At 42.4% G+C, this 18071-nt stretch overlaps 1 protein-coding gene across 1 annotated transcript; it reads left to right on the top strand.

Moving 5' to 3' along the window:
* The first annotated feature begins 1369 nt into the window (after positions 1-1369).
* LOC140243505 (uncharacterized) lies at positions 1370-16663 on the top strand. The gene is made up of 13 exons (XM_072323176.1): positions 1370-1409; positions 2070-2299; positions 3037-3249; positions 3670-3811; positions 4422-4747; positions 5494-5635; positions 6544-6965; positions 8010-8090; positions 9348-9444; positions 10365-10493; positions 11365-11556; positions 12390-12455; positions 13662-16663. The coding sequence occupies exons 1-13, from the start codon at positions 1370-1372 to the stop codon at positions 16655-16657; spliced, it is 5076 nt and encodes a 1691-aa protein (XP_072179277.1). The 3' UTR covers positions 16658-16663.
* Positions 16664-18071: the final 1408 nt, after the last annotated feature.

The following is an 18071-nucleotide window of genomic DNA, read 5'->3' on the forward strand; positions in this document are numbered from 1 at the left end:
ACTAAAATTTTAGCAGTCTAGTTGTTTGATAATTGACCTTTCCCCCTTTCGAAAGATGGAATGTGACGACCCCTAATGTTAATCAATCATCCATATTTTTAAGACACTAATGAGAAGGCATCGCCAAAAATGGTCGGGGCCATTCCCATGTGGATGCACATCTTCGTACACAACGTTATATCTGTAATTACATGTCATCTTTTCAGAACACAGCAACGCCAACGGTACATTGGGTCTTGGGAGATTTTAGCGACTTTTCGAGGCCCAGAAGAACACTTTATCAAGTGTTGTGTGATCAGAATTCACCAGCTGTAGTAATTGACCAACGTCAAAGCTGTGTATTTCAAAGATTGAGGAAACCATGAGTCGCATATTGAGGATATTAGTGCTATTGATAATTGGTTCTTCTTCGCAAGGGAAACCGGTTGAAAGGACTGTGAGGTGGTACGGGTCACCTAAGAAAACTGCGGTAAGTTGATAGTCACCTTTGGGTTGCTTTGTTATGCCTTTGATGTTATTCTGTAGCCATTTTATATGATGATTTCTTTCGCTGATGAATGACACATTTTTTAACGATATACAGGACAAACAAATTTGCTTGCGTTGTCTATCGTGTAATTGAAAATTAATTTATTTCTAATATACAGCACATTTTCTGCGTAAGGTAATCTTGACGGAAATTATTTGCAATGCACGATCCAAAGTAAATTTATGGCTTCATCAAGGCACACATGGTAAACTATATTTGGAATAAATTTTACATTACAGGTCTAGATCTAGATCTAGAGCAGTGACCAAGCTAAACTTTAACAATTTCTTGGGCACATATATTGAATTAGAACTCGTGCTGATATGACTAGATAATAGATTTAACCTATACATTTACACGTTTCTGCATCTGTTAGCGTCAATTTGCTTAGGGCGTGCCTATGTGTCAGTGTAAACAGTGTGTGTGTGTGTGTGTGTGTGTGTGCGTGTATGTGCGTGCGTGTATGTGCTCTGTGTGCATGAGTATTTGTGTACGTTAAAGCAAGTGTGAAAGTCAAATCAAATCCAAAGGAAAACAAAAAACAAAAATCACCAAATCAAGACCTAATTTTGTCAAGCTCTCTATATCGAGTATCGTGTCTTCATGCATGACCAACGTTCTTCAGAAATCTTGGTAACAGCCAGCTACCGCAACCGATGGTCCTTTTTTTTTACCTCAATATTTTCTTAATATTTCAATATTAGGTTCTAAATACTCGGCCCAATTCCAACGAAGACAACTTAGACCTGGGCAAAAGAGACGCCTTCGGCAGTAAGTATTAGTTTGTTCAGTAAATTCCACAAGATACTGAGTTAGAAATATTGTGTGATTTCCTTCTGGATGCACTGGGTTGTAAATTTACCATTTGACAAGTACAGAAGTATGTGCTAAATGTGTACGGGGATAAGAAGAAAAGTGTAAGTGTACAATGCGAAAATCATGTCGTCGCATAGGCATGAGACACGTTCACTGATTCAAAGGTATTTTTTAAAGAACATCTAAGCTGATTAAAGGAACGGAGCGGCTATTGTTTTCTTGCCTTGAGGATATTCTTTACCATATCGTTCCTCAACGAAGAGAAAAAGGAGCAGTCGTATCATTGCTAATGAATTTGAATTCGAGTACTCAACTATCAAAACCAGCAACGTTTAAACAGTAGGACCTATGTATAACAAATTTTTATTTCAAGAACTAAATCTATACCATTCAGTTTACGTCTCACTAGGATCTACAATGGACCAGTAACATTCACTTTAAATATCACATTATGTTAAAACGTGATAACGTAAGCAGTTGTTGCAATAAAACAACAACAACAACAACAAAAACAAACCCGCCTTATATAAGATTTTCCCTTATTGAAGTCGTGCCGATGAAACATTTTTGGTTGTTGTTTAGATCATGCATGACATGTAATAAGTGTAGGCCTATGGGTCTTTATAATATTTTCACTTTCCGACTTTGTAATTGTATCCGTTAATCATTTTTGTTTGTCTGTCTTGCTCTGTTTCTCTGCGGCTTCTTCTGACCCCCTTCACAGACTGTATTCCACCCGGACACGACGCCCACGGGTTCCGCTGCCACACCAGCCGGGCTTGCATCCCGCTCAACCTGGTCTGCGACGGAGTCAGCCACTGCGCGCTCGACGCGTACGACGAGACGCCGGAAGCGTGCGCGGCCGTGGCGTGCAAGGGCTTCCTGTGCCCCGAAGGGTCGTGTCTGCTTACGGAGTTCGTGTGCGACGGAACGTACGATTGCAGGGACGGAAGGGTGAGCAAGTCCAAGTTAGTCCCTCATTTCAAATTCAAATTCGTTACGAGCTAGGCTTTTTTTTTTTTTTTTTTTTTTTTTACCCCGCGTGTGTTCACATGTGACCTTCTACTATTCTACTACTTGTATACTACTACTACTACTTCTACTACTACTACTACTACTTCCTACTACACAAGAGTGATACGACATTATGATATTGATAACAATCATATTCATCATACTGTTGTTAACTAGTAAAATTACTTTTACATACACCACCAAGATAAGTGACAATAATCTAAAAACTATATTTTGTATATCATTTAAACAATACAATGAAATAATTACATTGCGATACTAACAGTGACTAATAATGTCATGTCAGTGCTGCTACCGCGGTTTTATTACTTTTGCTGCTGCTGCTACTACTACTACTACTACTACTACTACTACTAGGCCCTACTATTACTACCACTACTTCTTCTTCTTCTACTACTACTACTACTAGGCCCTACTATTACTACCACTACTTCTTCTACTTCTATAACTGCTATCACCACTATCACCAACACCATTTCCACTATACTACTGCTGCTATCAAAACTATTAGCAACAGTTCTGCACGGATAACGTTATCACTCTTAGCAATTTTTACAATTGCGACTCCTCGTTTTACCCGTCCATCAAAATTGTTGGCAATGCACTGAATTCAACCTGCTACATGTTGGCTTTACTACCCGGACCTTCCCAACCAGGACGAGGAGGACTGCCTGGCGAACCAGTGCGAGAGCGGTCGCTTCATGTGTCCCGGCGGCCGCTGCATACCGGCGTACTGGAAGTGCGACATGATCGAAGACTGTGCGTCGGGCGCCGACGAGAGCGGCTGCGCGAACAACGTGTGCGCCGCCGACGAGTTCCGGTGCGACACGGGGGCGTGTATCATTCGACCGTGGGTCTGCGACGGGCAGGTATACCATATAGGCCTAAGTTTTGCTCTCCCCTTTTGAATCCACGACATATACCATTGTAGCGTGCTACGATGTTTAGTTACTAGTGATACCAACAGAATTAAGCTGTGTGTTAATCAGATGTACATTATTAGGGCCTCATGCAAACAACACTATTAAACGTAGCCATCACAATGTTCACTGATGTTTTTGTCCGACATTATGATCCGGTAAATCTAGCTATTAAAGCAATTACGAGTGACATTCATTCTTTATTAATACCGTTTGATTCAAGCAAATAAATGTAGCTAATTGCAGAATGAAACTACACATTTTTTACCTACTCTTGTCCTATTTTAGGTTGGGGAATGGCGTGGGAAGGGTGAAAAATGAAGAAGGAAAAAATTCCAATTCTTCACTCTTCTTGAATACCTTTCACAGGCCGACTGCCCGCACGAGGAAGACGAGAGTAAAGGTTGCCAGGAACCACTCACCAGCTGCGATGAGGGGTACTTTCAGTGCGACGACCTCTCGTGCGTGCCTCCATATCGCGTGTGCGACGGGATCGCAGACTGCCCGGGGGGTAAGTGATCCATTATTAAAACACACGAACAGAGTGCGATTCAATTTCGACTAGACCTCCTATTCTCTGAAAACTACCAGGTAACGTGTTCCTCAGATGTGAAACATCTTTTGAGTCGCGAGGGGAACGCATGATATTATTAAAGACAAACGTATCGAAGATGTAAAACTCGTCTTATTAGCCCGATGTTGATAGAAGGATGCCACGGATTCTGGGGTTTGTATTTCCGAGATAATTCTGCATTGGGACATGTTCCCTCGACCGCGATTATTGCTTTCAGTTATGCGTAAGAAGCCGTATTGACACGTAGCAAAAATTCCACATACAATTTGAATTCGTCAAAATTACATTAATAGCAAATAACTTTGTATCAGTTTCCAGATTCTCTTTTGTTCACGAACAAATTACACATCTGCCTTGCATCACTACGATTAACGAAAGGAATTAGCTGAGGAAAACTAAAGTGTATACGTGATTTAGTTCCAAATATTATTATGTTAAAAGATCAATTTTTAAAAAAAAAAAACCAGATTGTTGCACGACTTAGTGGACAGGAGCAGGTGAACAATGCTTTATGTTCACACGGTCGATATCATTGTCTTGTCGATAGGCGAAGACGAAGGGCAGAAATGTTGTGACGACGATGAATTCAGGTGCAACGACGGGAATTGCATCCCGGACTTCTGGCGCTGCGACGGACAAGTGTCGGACTGTCCTAACGGCGAGGACGAGGAGGGATGTCCGGCTAATATCTTGTGCCCGCCTGGGTCTTACCAGTGCCTCGAATCGGGCATCTGCATCGCCGGCGAACTCCGCTGCAACGACTACCCTAACTGCGTCCTCGGCGACGACGAGGAAGGATGCGGCTGCGGCGACGACGAATTCGAGTGCGATGACGGGAAGTGTATTCCAGAGGCGTATGAATGCAACAACTTGGTAAGAGGCCGATTCATTTACATAACTATTAGAATTTTTAGGCATAGTTCTATATTACGCAGGTCGTTCACGAAGGCCAACCCGCTTGCAAGACGCGTTCCAGACATAACAACAAGTGCTGCATACAAATTGGATTCAACGTACTGAAATATTCATAGTATGATCATAAATAGGAACAGGTTACTGTACTTGATTATTTTGTTACCAGTTACAAAGAAAACAATGTGAGTTGTATTGAACACGCTTGTGAACGGCCTTCTCATCTGCACGCCCTACTACCTGACTACTGTGTCATGGTATGTCATGGTGTCATGGTATTCAATTATGGTTCTAAGAATCAACCTTTCAATATTCAAAGTTCCAGTTTAGATTTTATCACCGAATATGTAAGTGTAAGCCCATCTTAACTTGTATTCAAATAATTTATATAGATGGTTGTGAACTAATGGTGGAATATTCGTGTCACTTACATAGTGTTATTTCATTTTTAAATCTTGATTTGTCTGTTATGGCTAAAGGCAGAGTAAGAGTTTAAAAAGTCTTTCCGGATTTAACTGTAACCAGGCAATAGTAAGTTGTCGTGACTTCCACTCTGTATAGTATTCCCTTACGTTCCACAATAATCTCGTCAATAAAGATACAATGAAGTATTTTACTTATATGGTACATCATGAGGTTACACCAATGATGTCTGCCACGAGTAGTTTTTGCGTCGTCAAAATCAGCTCATTTGGCACAATTTCCAGGTGGACTGCATGGACAAGTCAGACGAGTCGAGATGTCCCGGCACGCCCTCACCACAGTGTGACGTCACGAATTCGGTTGTATGCCGCTATGGAGGAGTCTGTGGTGTCGTCTGCGACGGCGAAATCGACTGTCCAGTGCTAGGTAACTCTGCCCTCGTAGAGCCTCGTTTGTTGTGAAATATTACTAAGTGATACTGGGGGGGGGGGGGTTGACCCTTCACGCAACCAACCTCAAACAATTACTCTCCCCCCTCCCACACACACACACACAAATACATACATACATACATAATGTTCCTCGGCTTCTAATGGGAGGGAGGGGGAGGATTATCGATATCTTCAATCACGTTTTGTTAAAAAGACTACAAGGTAGGCCCATTCCTTTTCACAGCTGCTTACAATGGCGTCCTCTATATACAGATGAAAAGACAGGCAGTGCTAAAATAAAACAAATACAAAAGATGTATACGAATGATTAAAAAAAGTATTTGGCTACAATTGTACGTACCTATATCAAAGCTAAAAGAGAAAAGAGGACAAAAGAGGGAAAGCGGAGGGCGATTTAGGAGTAAGACAGAGAACACGTGAATAGACTGAAAGTGTTGGATTCATAAAGTAAATTTTAAGCATGTGGATAAATGTCAAACAACTCGTTTAAAACATGTTCAGTCACAATATCAACTGTATTATAACAAGGAGTTTATTGAATTGTGTTGCATCTAATTTTCTGCCAAGAAATCCATTGAAAGGGATAATATACCTGTTGCATAGAATAATAAACGGCTGGATAATCCTGCCAGCAACGATATTGCTGGTTTTCAGAGGGGTCTGGATTGACAATAGAATACCATACATAGATATCTGAAAAGAATATCACAACGCCATACACACTAAACCTCATAGAGTACTATTAAAATGGGAAATAAAGTAGCAGTCAGTATCATAGCTGGACAACTCTCTTAAGCAGACTTAAACAGGCCTTGTTTTGTTTACAAGTCAAGAAACACACGGAAAACTGTCAACATCTCTGTTTCTCATCCATTCCGCCAGGTGAAGACGAGATCGGCTGCCCACAAATCAAGTGTTTACCCTGGCAGTTTGAATGCGAGGACGGCGAGTGCATTCCTGCCTGGGACAAGTGCGACGGCTATGCAGATTGCAGCGGGGGAGAGGACGAGACGCTGGCCGAGTGTCCAGTGGTAGAACCGACCACTCCTGCTCCCATCCGACCTCCAACGTACCCGTCTTACCCGGTTTACCCGACCACCTATCCCACCGAAGTTCCTGTTCCACCCACCACGCCACAACCTATCGAGTCCGAACCGCCGTATCCAGTGCCAACCGCAGTGTATCCGGTGGAGGAGACGCCAAACTACCCTAACGAGCCCCTGAACATTGTGTGCAATCCACCACAGTCATTTGAGTGTCCTGATGGTGCCTGCTTATCGTCAACGCTGTTATGCGATGGAAAGGCAAGTTGTAACTGTTGTTTTGCAAATAGCTATCTAGGGAGCTTTAGATTTTCGCGACGGGGACGTTCAGAGGAAAAAAATGTTCTGAGCATGCGCAGAAACGCGCATCAAGTCGATCTATTTCTAGCTTGCGTCGTCTGAGTTTTTCACTACGCGTTCTGGGCTATTTTTACGTCCGCTCAATTCACGACGTAGAGAGCTACTTGATGCACCGATCATATGGGGGCGCCATCTTATTTTTTTTATGATTATAGGTTGCGTCTCAGAGTAATCTAAAGCTACTTTTCAACACGACGCAGGGAAAGGGGAAAGTCCAGCGCAAGCGTCGGCTCAGACATCCGCGCGTCAAAATCTAAAGCTCCCTATTTGATAGTACAATGGGAACCCATCGATTATTGGGAATATAAGAATTGCAGATCTGTACATGTCCTTACCCACAGTAGAGAATTACAGTTATGAACAAACCGATTTTCTTTGCCTTTCAGATAACAAGAAACAACTAACAAAGTTTGCTTATAAGATCAATTCTCGACGCTTTTTTGCTAGTCTTTACTAAAAACATTTCAGGATACGTTTCCGTCTATTCAAATGAGAAAAGGGAAAGATGATGAACAAGATGGTTCCATTCGAGGAAAAGTGGTGTAAAAATAAAGACTATAATATAGCCGCAGTCACACTGGCAAAACTTCTCGATGTTGAACTTCGAAAACTCCTAGGGAAGTTTGTTTGTCCGTTCACATTGGCGACCAAACTGGAAGTTTGGATCAGGTGTGCGCATGGGCATCAAAATAAACAAGCATGCAAACGCCGCCATTGGAGGCACGGCAAACAGGAACTGGAATTTCGGCTGCGTGCATTCAGACTGCATAAATGTCGAGAGTATTAAATTGCAGGGGCTTGGAAAATTTCCCTATAATATGTAGTTTTAGTGGGAACTGGAAAAAAAAGTATTGCCAGTGGCGGCTATGGTAAGACATCAACATTTTACAGGATTTTATCTCTATCAATATGAATAGCCATTTATCTCGGATCCATTCTCGACAGGCCGACTGTCCGTACAGCAACGCCGACGAGCTTCCGGGCAGCTGCGTCACAGTGAACGTGTGCAATTACGGCCAGTTTCAGGTGAGGTCGCAGATTTTTTAAAGTCATTTAGACGAAATTTGTATTCCCCTTTCAAATGTGTTTGTGGTCTAATGAGACATTAAGTCTTCTTAAACGTTCATATCAACGAAAATTATTTGCATTTCTTCTTCCAAGATCCGAACCCAAAACCTACTAACCTCTATCAATTATGTGGTATGACTTATAGCCTAAAGTAGTAAAATTCTGATCTTTATTAAAACTCCCAAGGGTCTTTTCCTGTTCTGGATTATACGCGTACTATCAGCACAATGATGGTAACTAAGACTTGTTGCTATAATGCCAACAGTTTAATTGGGCGGTGAGTTGGCTCAGTCGGTAGCGCGTCTGCCTCACGATACTAAGGGCCCGGGTTCGAACCCGAGTCTGGACTGAGCAATGTTGTGTGTAAGCATACCGTCCCCTCTAGCAAGAGGCAAAACACACTGTCCCTTGGATAGGACATAAAATGGAGGTCCCATGTATGAGAGAGTCACAACTCATGCACGTAAAAGATCCCGCTTCATTCATTCATCGCAAAGAGCAGGCTGTTTAACTCGGTGAAGTGGTCCCACCTCACATCCAACTGGACCCCATGGAAGACTAGCTTGGTGTAGCTGAATATGGGCTATCCAGCTATCTTCTTAGATGGAAATGAACAAACAAACAAACAAATTGGCTACTCTAAATCAAACACAATTTAACGTTTTATTAATCAAAGTTGTGTTGGATATGTGCGACCAAAAAACCAACAACAAACGAACACAATGCCTTTCAGTTGCGCGTAAACGAAAAATTCCGTGCGATATGGCAGTGTATCGGGGACTTGCAGTTGATTTTTCGAGTTGTCTTTGAACGCCACATTTCTAGCAACGGGAACTCGGACGTTAAGCATAAACATGCTCGGCAAAGAGGAAATTGTAGGTCTGAATTCTGTCCAGCGCGTATCCATTTTGCACTAATTTTACATGCTTTGTCCCTCTTGACCCACATACGTAAATTGGTCCCTAGAAATCTAGGATTGATAGTCCTCAGAGGGAACAGTGTTCATGCTGAAGAGGATTATATTGGTACAGAGAAATATGTTTTAGCTTTGATTTTATAACCTTCCATTATCAGAGTAAAAATGAATGTGTGGGCACATTGAACTTTTACTCCGACTTCTTAAGTCTCTATCACACCATCTGGTAACAGCTGTTTAAGTTGTCAAGGGCATTATATTGATACGTATTTTGGGATTCATCATACTTTTATTGCCAGTGTGACGACGGGGGCTGCCTAAGTTCCAGTCTGGTGTGCAACCGATATCTGGACTGTCCCGACGGGTCAGATGAATCGGTTGACCAGTGCGGATTCAGTAAGTTATCGCGATTCTGCCGTTGCAACAACATTTTAGTCATAAACCTATATCTTATTTTGATAATAAACTACACGCGTCACATTTCCTACTATTCCTATATTGCCTGCATGCGATTACAGAATTTTCTCCAAGGCAAAGCTAGGCGTCGGCTATGCAAATTTGCGAAATTGTTTCTTGAACATCTCATAGTAAGCTTTGATAATTATGCAGGCAAATAAGAAGTACGATCCAATGATAAGCTTGTCTTTGATTTGTAACGCGCATTCTTTCCGGACAGTTTTGAACGCTGTAGATTTGCGAGCAAAAAGATTTATACTCGGGCTACACACTGCGGAAATTGACTTTTAGTTCCATTTTGTGTTACTTCACGGCTGACATAGATTGTGGAAAGGTATCTGTTGGGCAATGAATAAAATCTTGAATCATGTGTTACTTCAATGTAGCTGTATGTTGCGGAAAGATAAAAGTAGGTATTTTCTAATCAAAACTTAGGCGATTAAAGCAATCACGAAGACATGTTAGATCTTCAGCTTTTCCTTATTCCAACGTAAGTTATCAAAGCAAAGCTAACGCTGACGTCAAGACGTATGCTGGAGAACAAGTACTTTTAGCCTCACATAATGAATCGTTTAAAACTTTGTGCCAATAAGTCAAATATGCAAGGATTTCACACATAAACCTATGGACAGGAAATTTCACGGATTTCACACATAAACCAATGGACAGGAAATGAGTGTGGCGCACGGAGAATTAAACGAGATGTCTGACATTCCAAGAAGAATGCGATACCGCTGGTTTGTTGGGAAAGTCGTACCCCACCAACGGCGATCTGTGGCTAGTTATAAAGGCCCCACAGAATGGTAGGTTATTGCTCTCGACCGACCTGCTAATAATAACTGTTCTGTTTGTACACTCAGATCTATGCAACTCAGAAGATGGCTTTGCCTGCCTGAGTGGAGAATGCCTGTCGGTCTACCATCGATGCAACGACGTTATCGACTGCGGCAGCGGGGAGGATGAAGACGACTGCGTGTCGCCTGTTGAAAGTGAGTCGGAAAGGACTCCTGCCATCACCACTGAAATCGATTCCAATCACGTCTTGTAATGGCTCAACGATGAATATAGAGATTTATACCAAAACACAGAGAGTGTCACGCTCCCACAAAAACAAAACAAAAACGTTTCGTGCGCCGTATCAAATGAGATAAGCAAAACTTCTAAGAATTCCCGGATGTCCCTGAAAAATATGCATACCCTCCATTAAAGAGGTTGTCCAGACAGTTCACGTCAGGTAGTACATAAATCAATAGTGTCATGTACATATTTGTGGAGTTTATTGTGTTACTTGAGCAGATGAAATAATACTCTGGAAAACACACACAAAAAAAATATAATGAACAATAATGGTGACATTAAGATGCTAGCACATGCAAATATAATATAATAAGTAATATGATTCCTTTACAATACCACTTGTTTAACAAATCAACTCGGGTAGAATTTAAGCATACTTTTCTTCTTTCGTGGTGCTTCGTTGAACACCCAATTATGAATTCTTATACGTGAAGCTGCTATGTTATCATTTTCCTTTATTGTGATTTGTTATGAATTTTGAAAACATTTTTCTTTCTCATTGGGTTGAGAAAGAAGAATGTTTTTAAAATACACAATAAATTCTGAAATTCTTTACCAAGCAGAACCAATTTAGAGATACTTTAATACAAAAGTAAAAAAAAAAAATCTGGAGGTCTTCTTTAATGCCTCTCCATCTATGGTGTTTAGGGATAAACATTAGATCAAAGATAAGTAGAATACGCATGATTAACAACTATTTAACCAGCATTCTATCTAGGTAGAAATACCATGTGAGAAGAAATAGCATGGCCATTCTGCTTCCGTTTTTGTCTTGGAAAACAGGTCAAGTAAAGCCCGGGATCTGTCCTTCGCATCCGGGTACTTATGAGCGCAACGACAACGACATTGATCTCTGCATCGATGCCTGTTTCCACGATGGCGACTGTCCAGGTGAAATGAAATGTTGTCCACTTCCTCGGGGGTGTGGCCTTGACTGCAGGCTACCGCTAGGGTTCGTCCAGCTCCCATTTACAGGTTAGTTGGTTTTTTCTTCTCAGCCGCCAGTTGACTTCCTCAATACCAGTGAAAATCAACTTCATGTGATACCAGAAGAACATGAGAAGTAGTAGTACGAGGGTTTTCCTTCATACTGTTGAAAACATCTTGTTCCATCAAACTCGGCAAAAGTCTTCTACCTTCGCCGTTTTCCAGCTAGAGCAGAAAGGGTGGTCGTTAAATATGACTGCAATAATGTGCACAATTAATGAATTGTATCATACATCAAATACATTTTAACACATAAATCTCTGTGCCTTTTTTGAGGGGGCGGAGGAGCTGGCTTAGACACAAGGCTTGCCTCCGCAAATTGTGAAAAACGAAATCACGTACAACATCTATAGAAGACAAGAAACACAAAAGTTGTTGCACGAAATTCGTAAAGTCGCTTTACTACCATGGTATTGAAATATATTTATGTTATTTTTTTTCTCCAAGGGCGTACTGTTAGTCATTTTAAATGCATGATACTACTATTTGAGTATCAATACAAATTGAGTTGGACGCAATCGTGAGGTTGTCAAGAATAATATTTGTAATGGAGGAATGCGTAAATTAAAAAAAAAAAGGCCGTGTTGAATTAAAGTGGGATGAAACATAGGTCAGAAAATGAAACATAAGTCTCTGAATACTCAATTCTGATTGGCTGATACATGACTTTGATTTTTGATTTTCTGATTCGTGTTGGATTTTTCTGATTCGTCTTGGATTTCGTCTCTTTATGCAACAGGGCCTTTTTTTTCTTTTGCAAAGTGGTGCATTATGAAAGTTAATTCACTGTTTATCGAAACGCGCAAATTTCCTTGTATCAGGCCTCGAGGACGTCGAAAAGAGCTTGGCGAATCTACGGACAGAAGTTGATATCATTGCCGATGAAGGTTAGTCTTTGTCTCTGTGGAGTTCACCGACGCTTCGAATGCAGTTAACTGACGCTTCGAATGCGATCCAAGCAAACGCTACACCGGTCAATCCATTTCCAAATTCATAAACACAGTCTGACAGCTCCTATCCGGCCTCCCCTATCCGGATCTCTCTATCAACCGGATGCCATCTCTGCATGTTTTTTTTTTTTCAGCTAATAATTATGCGGAAAAGGGGGATGTCAAACTAAAACAAAATTCCTACACAAACTCACATGAATTACATATTATTCCCAACACAATTAATATACATTTACATCAAAATATTCATGTATTAAAATAACATGCAGTCAGACATTCACTTCTCCCAAATCACCGCAAGAACATAGACAGAAAACTTTTCATTATGCCAGGGCATGGTACAGGCGATCGTTCTTTGGCAGCTGCGTGTATTTAACATTGAGTTTCACATATCCGGCCAAATCCCTCATCCGGATGAGCGCCGGTCCCAACATGTCCGGATAGGAGAGGTCGGACTGTACAATATCATTCACTCATGTAGCACTCTAATCATGCAACATTATGGAGTTGAATGAATGGTTTCCCATAACGATTAAGTTGTGATACACTCGGTCACATGAAGCCGTCATGTCTCTCTGTTGTTGAACTCATCGTCTATTTATAGCAGACAACATGACGGTGGCATTCGCTGTCTGTCCATGACTGCAAAAAAGGCGCTTAAAAGACCTGTGCAAAGCAAATACATGTTTACTTGTGTTGATTTATGATACCCTGATCATCACGTATGTGGCCAAAAAAAAAAAAAAAAATCTAAATACGTGTCCTATATTTTATAAAGGTTTTTTTTTTTCATCTTTCTTCAAGTCATTTCGACAGGCTCACGAAGAAAAAAGCTGCCCACCCAAGATTCTGTAAATGACATCGTCTCATCTGTCAGTTACTGCTAAATAACTTATATAACGAACAAAAGTCATAGGGATGCACATTTCCATATAAACTGAGCACAACTTCAACGTTTGTCCATACATTGTCTTCTATCAATCATATTAGACGTGATTTGTATGAAGAAGAACGAACTACATAGCAGAGAAACCATAAGAAACACCCAGCATTTGCATTCGTGGATGTTGAAACAAAATACTAGATTTCAAAGACTTTCTTGATCGTAACCCATTGTTACATGATTGTATTATTTGGTTCTAGTTGCTCTTTTGGTGGGAAACATCGTCAGCTTAGAAGGAAGAGCAACCAATCTAGAAACTGACGTTGAGGACCTAAAAGAGGATCTAATGGAAGTCAAACAAGAACTAGCAGAGTCGTACAGGCCTCAAGAAACCACCCCTTACCGACCTCAAATCCCCGAGGAGAATAGACCCTATGAATCACCCTCTAATCAATACGAACCTGAAAAAACAAAACCTCCACTGTATGAACCTGAAGAGACAGTACCGCAGCCTTACGAACCCGAAGAGACAAGGCCGCAACCATACGAACCAGAAGAAACAAGGCCGCAAGCATACGAACCAGAAGAAACAAGACCGCAAGCATACGAACCAGAAGAGACAAGACCACAGCCATATAAACCAGAGGAGACAAGACCACAGCCATACGAACCAGAAGAAACAAGGCCACAGCCATACGAACCAGAGGAGACAAGACCACAGCCATACGAACCAGAAGAAACAAGGCCACAATCATACGAACCCGAAAAGACAAGACCACAGCCATATGAACCAGAACAAGCTGGAGCGGAGCAATACGAAAACGAACAGACGAGTCCACAGCCATATGAACCAGAGGAGACAAAACCACAGCCATACGAACCAGAAGAAACAAGGCCACAGCAATACGAACCAGAAGAAACGAGGCCACAACCATACGAATACGAAGAGACAAGACCACAGCCATACGAACCCGAAGAGACAAGGCCACAGCCATATGAACCAGAGGAGACAAGACCCCAGCCATACGAACCAGAAGAAACAAGGCCACAGCCATACGAACCAGAGGAGACAAGACCACAGCCATACGAACCAGAGGAGACAAGACCCCAGCCATACGAACCCGAAGAAACAAGGCCACAATCATACGAACCCGAAGAGACAAGACCACAGCCATATGGACCAGAGGAGACAAGACCCCAGCCATACAAACCAGAAGAAACAAGGCCACAACCATACGCACCCGAACAGACAAGACCACAACCATACGAACCCGAAGAGACAAGGCCGCAACCATACGAACCAGAAGAAACAAGGCCACAACCATACGAACCAGAAGAAACAAGGCCACAGCCATACGAACCAGAAGAAGCAAGGCCACAACCATACAAACCCGAAGAGACAAGACCACAACCATACGAACCCGAAGAGACAAGGCCGCAACCATACGAACCCGAAGAGACAAGACCACAGCCATACGAACCAGAAGAAACAAGGCCACAACCATACGAACCCGAAGAAACAAGGCCACAACCATACGCACCCGAACAGACAAGGCCACAGCCATATGAAACAGAGGAGACAAAACCACAGCCATACGAACCAGAGGAGACAAGGCCACAACCATACGAACCCGAACAGACAAGACCACAGCCTTACGAACCAGAGGAGACAAGACCACAACCATACGAGCCTGCAGAGACAATTCCAGAGCCATACCGCCCTGAAGAGACAAGGCCTCATCCGTACAGGCCTGAAGAAACGAGACCACAGCCATACAGACCAGAAGAAACAAGACCACAGCCATATGAACCCGAAGAGACAAGACCTCGACCATACGAGCCCGAACAAACAAGACCACAACCATACCAGCCTGAAGAGACAAGACCTCAACCGTACGAGCCTGAAGAGACAAGACCAGAGACATACCGCCCTGAAGAAACACGACCTCTTCCATATAAACCTGAAGAGACGAGGCCTCAGCCGTACCGGCCTGAGGAAACAAGACCGCAGCCATACCGACCTGAAGAAACAAGACCACAACCATACGAGCCTGAAGAGACAAGACCTCAACCGTACGAGCCTGAAGAGACAAGACCAGAGACATACCGCCCTGAAGAAACACGACCTCTTCCATATAAACCTGAAGAGACGAGGCCTCAGCCGTACCAGCCTGAGGAGACAAGACCGCAGCCATACCGACCTGAAGAAACAAGACCACAGCCATACGAGCCTGAAGAGACAAGGCCAGAGCCATACCGCCCTGAAGAAACAAGACCTCGTCCATATGAGCCTGAAGAGACGAGGCCTCAGCCGTACCAGCCTGAGGAGACAAGGCCACAGCCATACCGCCCTGAAGAAACAAGACCAAATCCATATGAACCCGAAGAGACAAGACCGCAGCCATACCGACCTGAAGAAACAAGACCACAGCCATACGAGCCTGAAGAGACAAGACCAGAGCCATACCGCCCTGAAGAAACAAGACCTCGTCCATACGAAACTGAGGAGACAAGGCCTCAACCATACTCTCCTGAAGAGACAAGACCGCAGCCATACCGACCTGAAGATACCAGACCACAGCCATATCAACCCGAAGAGACTAGACCTCGACCATACGAACCCGAAGAAATAAGACCTCAACCGTACGAGCCCGAACAAACAAGACCACAACCTTACGAGCCTGAAGAAACAAGGCCACAACCATACCGCCCTGAAGAAACAAGACCAAATTCATACGAACCTGAAGAGACAAGGCCTCAAGCTTACAGACCTGACGAGACAAGGCCACAACCATATGAACCCGAAGAGACAAGACCTCGACCATATGAACCTGGAGAGACAAGACCTCGACCATACGAGCCTGAAGAGACCAGGCCACAGCCATACGAACCCGAACAGGTACGACCACCGCCATACGAGCCTACAAATGTTAAACCAAGACCGTATGAGCCTGAAGAGGCTAGGCCGCAGCCATATGGGCCTGTTGAAAATAGACCAATACCATATAATCCTGATTACGAGAGACCCAGACCATATGAACCCGAACAGACGAGGCCGCAACCATACGTACCTGAAGAAACTAGGCCACAGCTGTACGAGCAACACGTACGGCCGCAACTATACGAGCCTTCAGAAGTTAGACCAAGGCCGTATGAACCTGCACGATCAGGACAGTATTTGCCTCAAGATAGTAGACCAAATTACGAGCCTCAAAATGTTGTACCAATACATGACCCTTACGGCACAAGACCCTAACTAAATTTGCTCAATTCACTTAATTCCGTGTCTGTCCATGAGACCACAATTTAAAAAGGGGGAAAAAAATCACGTTTCTGTATCCACTTTATAGAATTTTAAGTCTATTTTGCTGAAACCTCATTATCTTTGATCTCGAAAATTTAACGTCATTCAATAGAGGCCAGAAAAGGAAAATAATCTCGGAAATCATTCAAAGTGGTATGTGCCCAACATGTGAAAAGATCTACGGAGATCTATGTGGATGTGAATCATTACCAAGCAGTATAAAAGGTATAATGAAAAACGAACCGTACATCGACCAAATGGTGATCATAAATGGATGACCACATTAGTAACAGCGTATACTCCAGATTGTGGGGGGGGGGGGGGATGCAAAAGATTTCACAGGGTTAAAGGGGAAGGCTAGTAACTGATCAGTGGGAATCAGTGGAAATGCTGTTAGATGATTGTTCTAATCCTTATGGGATTCATTCAAGAGTTCATTGTATATGTATTGTTGTGTGAAAATGATTTGCTTCAGAACGGTCTCATATTCAAGTAATGTGCAGATTAATGCCCCGTCACTGACCAGGGACGCTAACCTGGAAGCATTAAACTGCACATTACTTGAATATGAGACCATTCTGAAGCAAATCATTTTCACACAACAATAGATATACAATGAACTCTTGAATGAATCCCATAAGGATTGGAACAATCATCTCCCAGCATTTCCACTGATTCCCACTGATCAGTTACTAGCCTTCCCCTTTAAAGACACTTGAGAATACTGCGAAACAAAAATCCCTAAAAGCGCCAAGGACACTTTATAACAACTGTCTACATTCACACGATGAGTCAAAGGACCGTGTTAATGCAACGAGAAAGAAACTTACACGACAGAGGGTAAATCATGAGAGTGCTCAGTTATGACCCCCCCCCCCAAAAAAAAAAAAAATTACGTGTTGTTCTTATTAACATGTCAATTTGTGACGCAGTTTTAACACTTGCTTTATTTGCAATATTCTACTTCACTTTCATTCACCGTCTCAATGAGACGAAGGACGCTGAGTAACAGGAAAATTTGATAAGATCATGTTAGACCATGCACGGCAATTATTATCTATCAAGAAACAGTGTTTGCATTTAAAACATTTGAATTTTGCCTCTGCGCTTTCATGACTTAATTATGATTAAGGATTTTAGAAAAGGAAGTTATTTTGCTTGATTTTCTCAAAACAAATCAATAGCCTTTCCCCGTAAAGAGTGAGTGAATCCCATTCCAATTATAAATCCCTTTTACAAGACGATTGCTGATGTAAGATTACAACAGTGGCTATTTCCGGAGAGTAAAATATTATGTTGGATTTTGAAAGGAAGCCTCCGAAAAAGAGAAAAGTTTCTAAACATTTGTGTCAATATTCATCGTGTT

The sequence above is a fragment of the Diadema setosum genome, chromosome 20 (assembly GCF_964275005.1).
Source record: "Diadema setosum chromosome 20, eeDiaSeto1, whole genome shotgun sequence".
Taxonomy (NCBI): Eukaryota; Metazoa; Echinodermata; class Echinoidea; order Diadematoida; family Diadematidae; genus Diadema; species Diadema setosum.

Coding starts and splice junctions, on each gene's coding strand:
- LOC140243505 (XM_072323176.1), top strand. CDS start 1,370: ATGCACTGGGTTGTAAATTTACCATTTGACAAGTACAGAA. Junction 1,410..2,069: donor ACCATTTGACAAGTACAGAA/GTATGTGCTAAA, acceptor CCCCCTTCACAG/ACTGTATTCCACCCGGACAC. Junction 3,250..3,669: donor CGTGGGTCTGCGACGGGCAG/GTATACCATATA, acceptor TACCTTTCACAG/GCCGACTGCCCGCACGAGGA.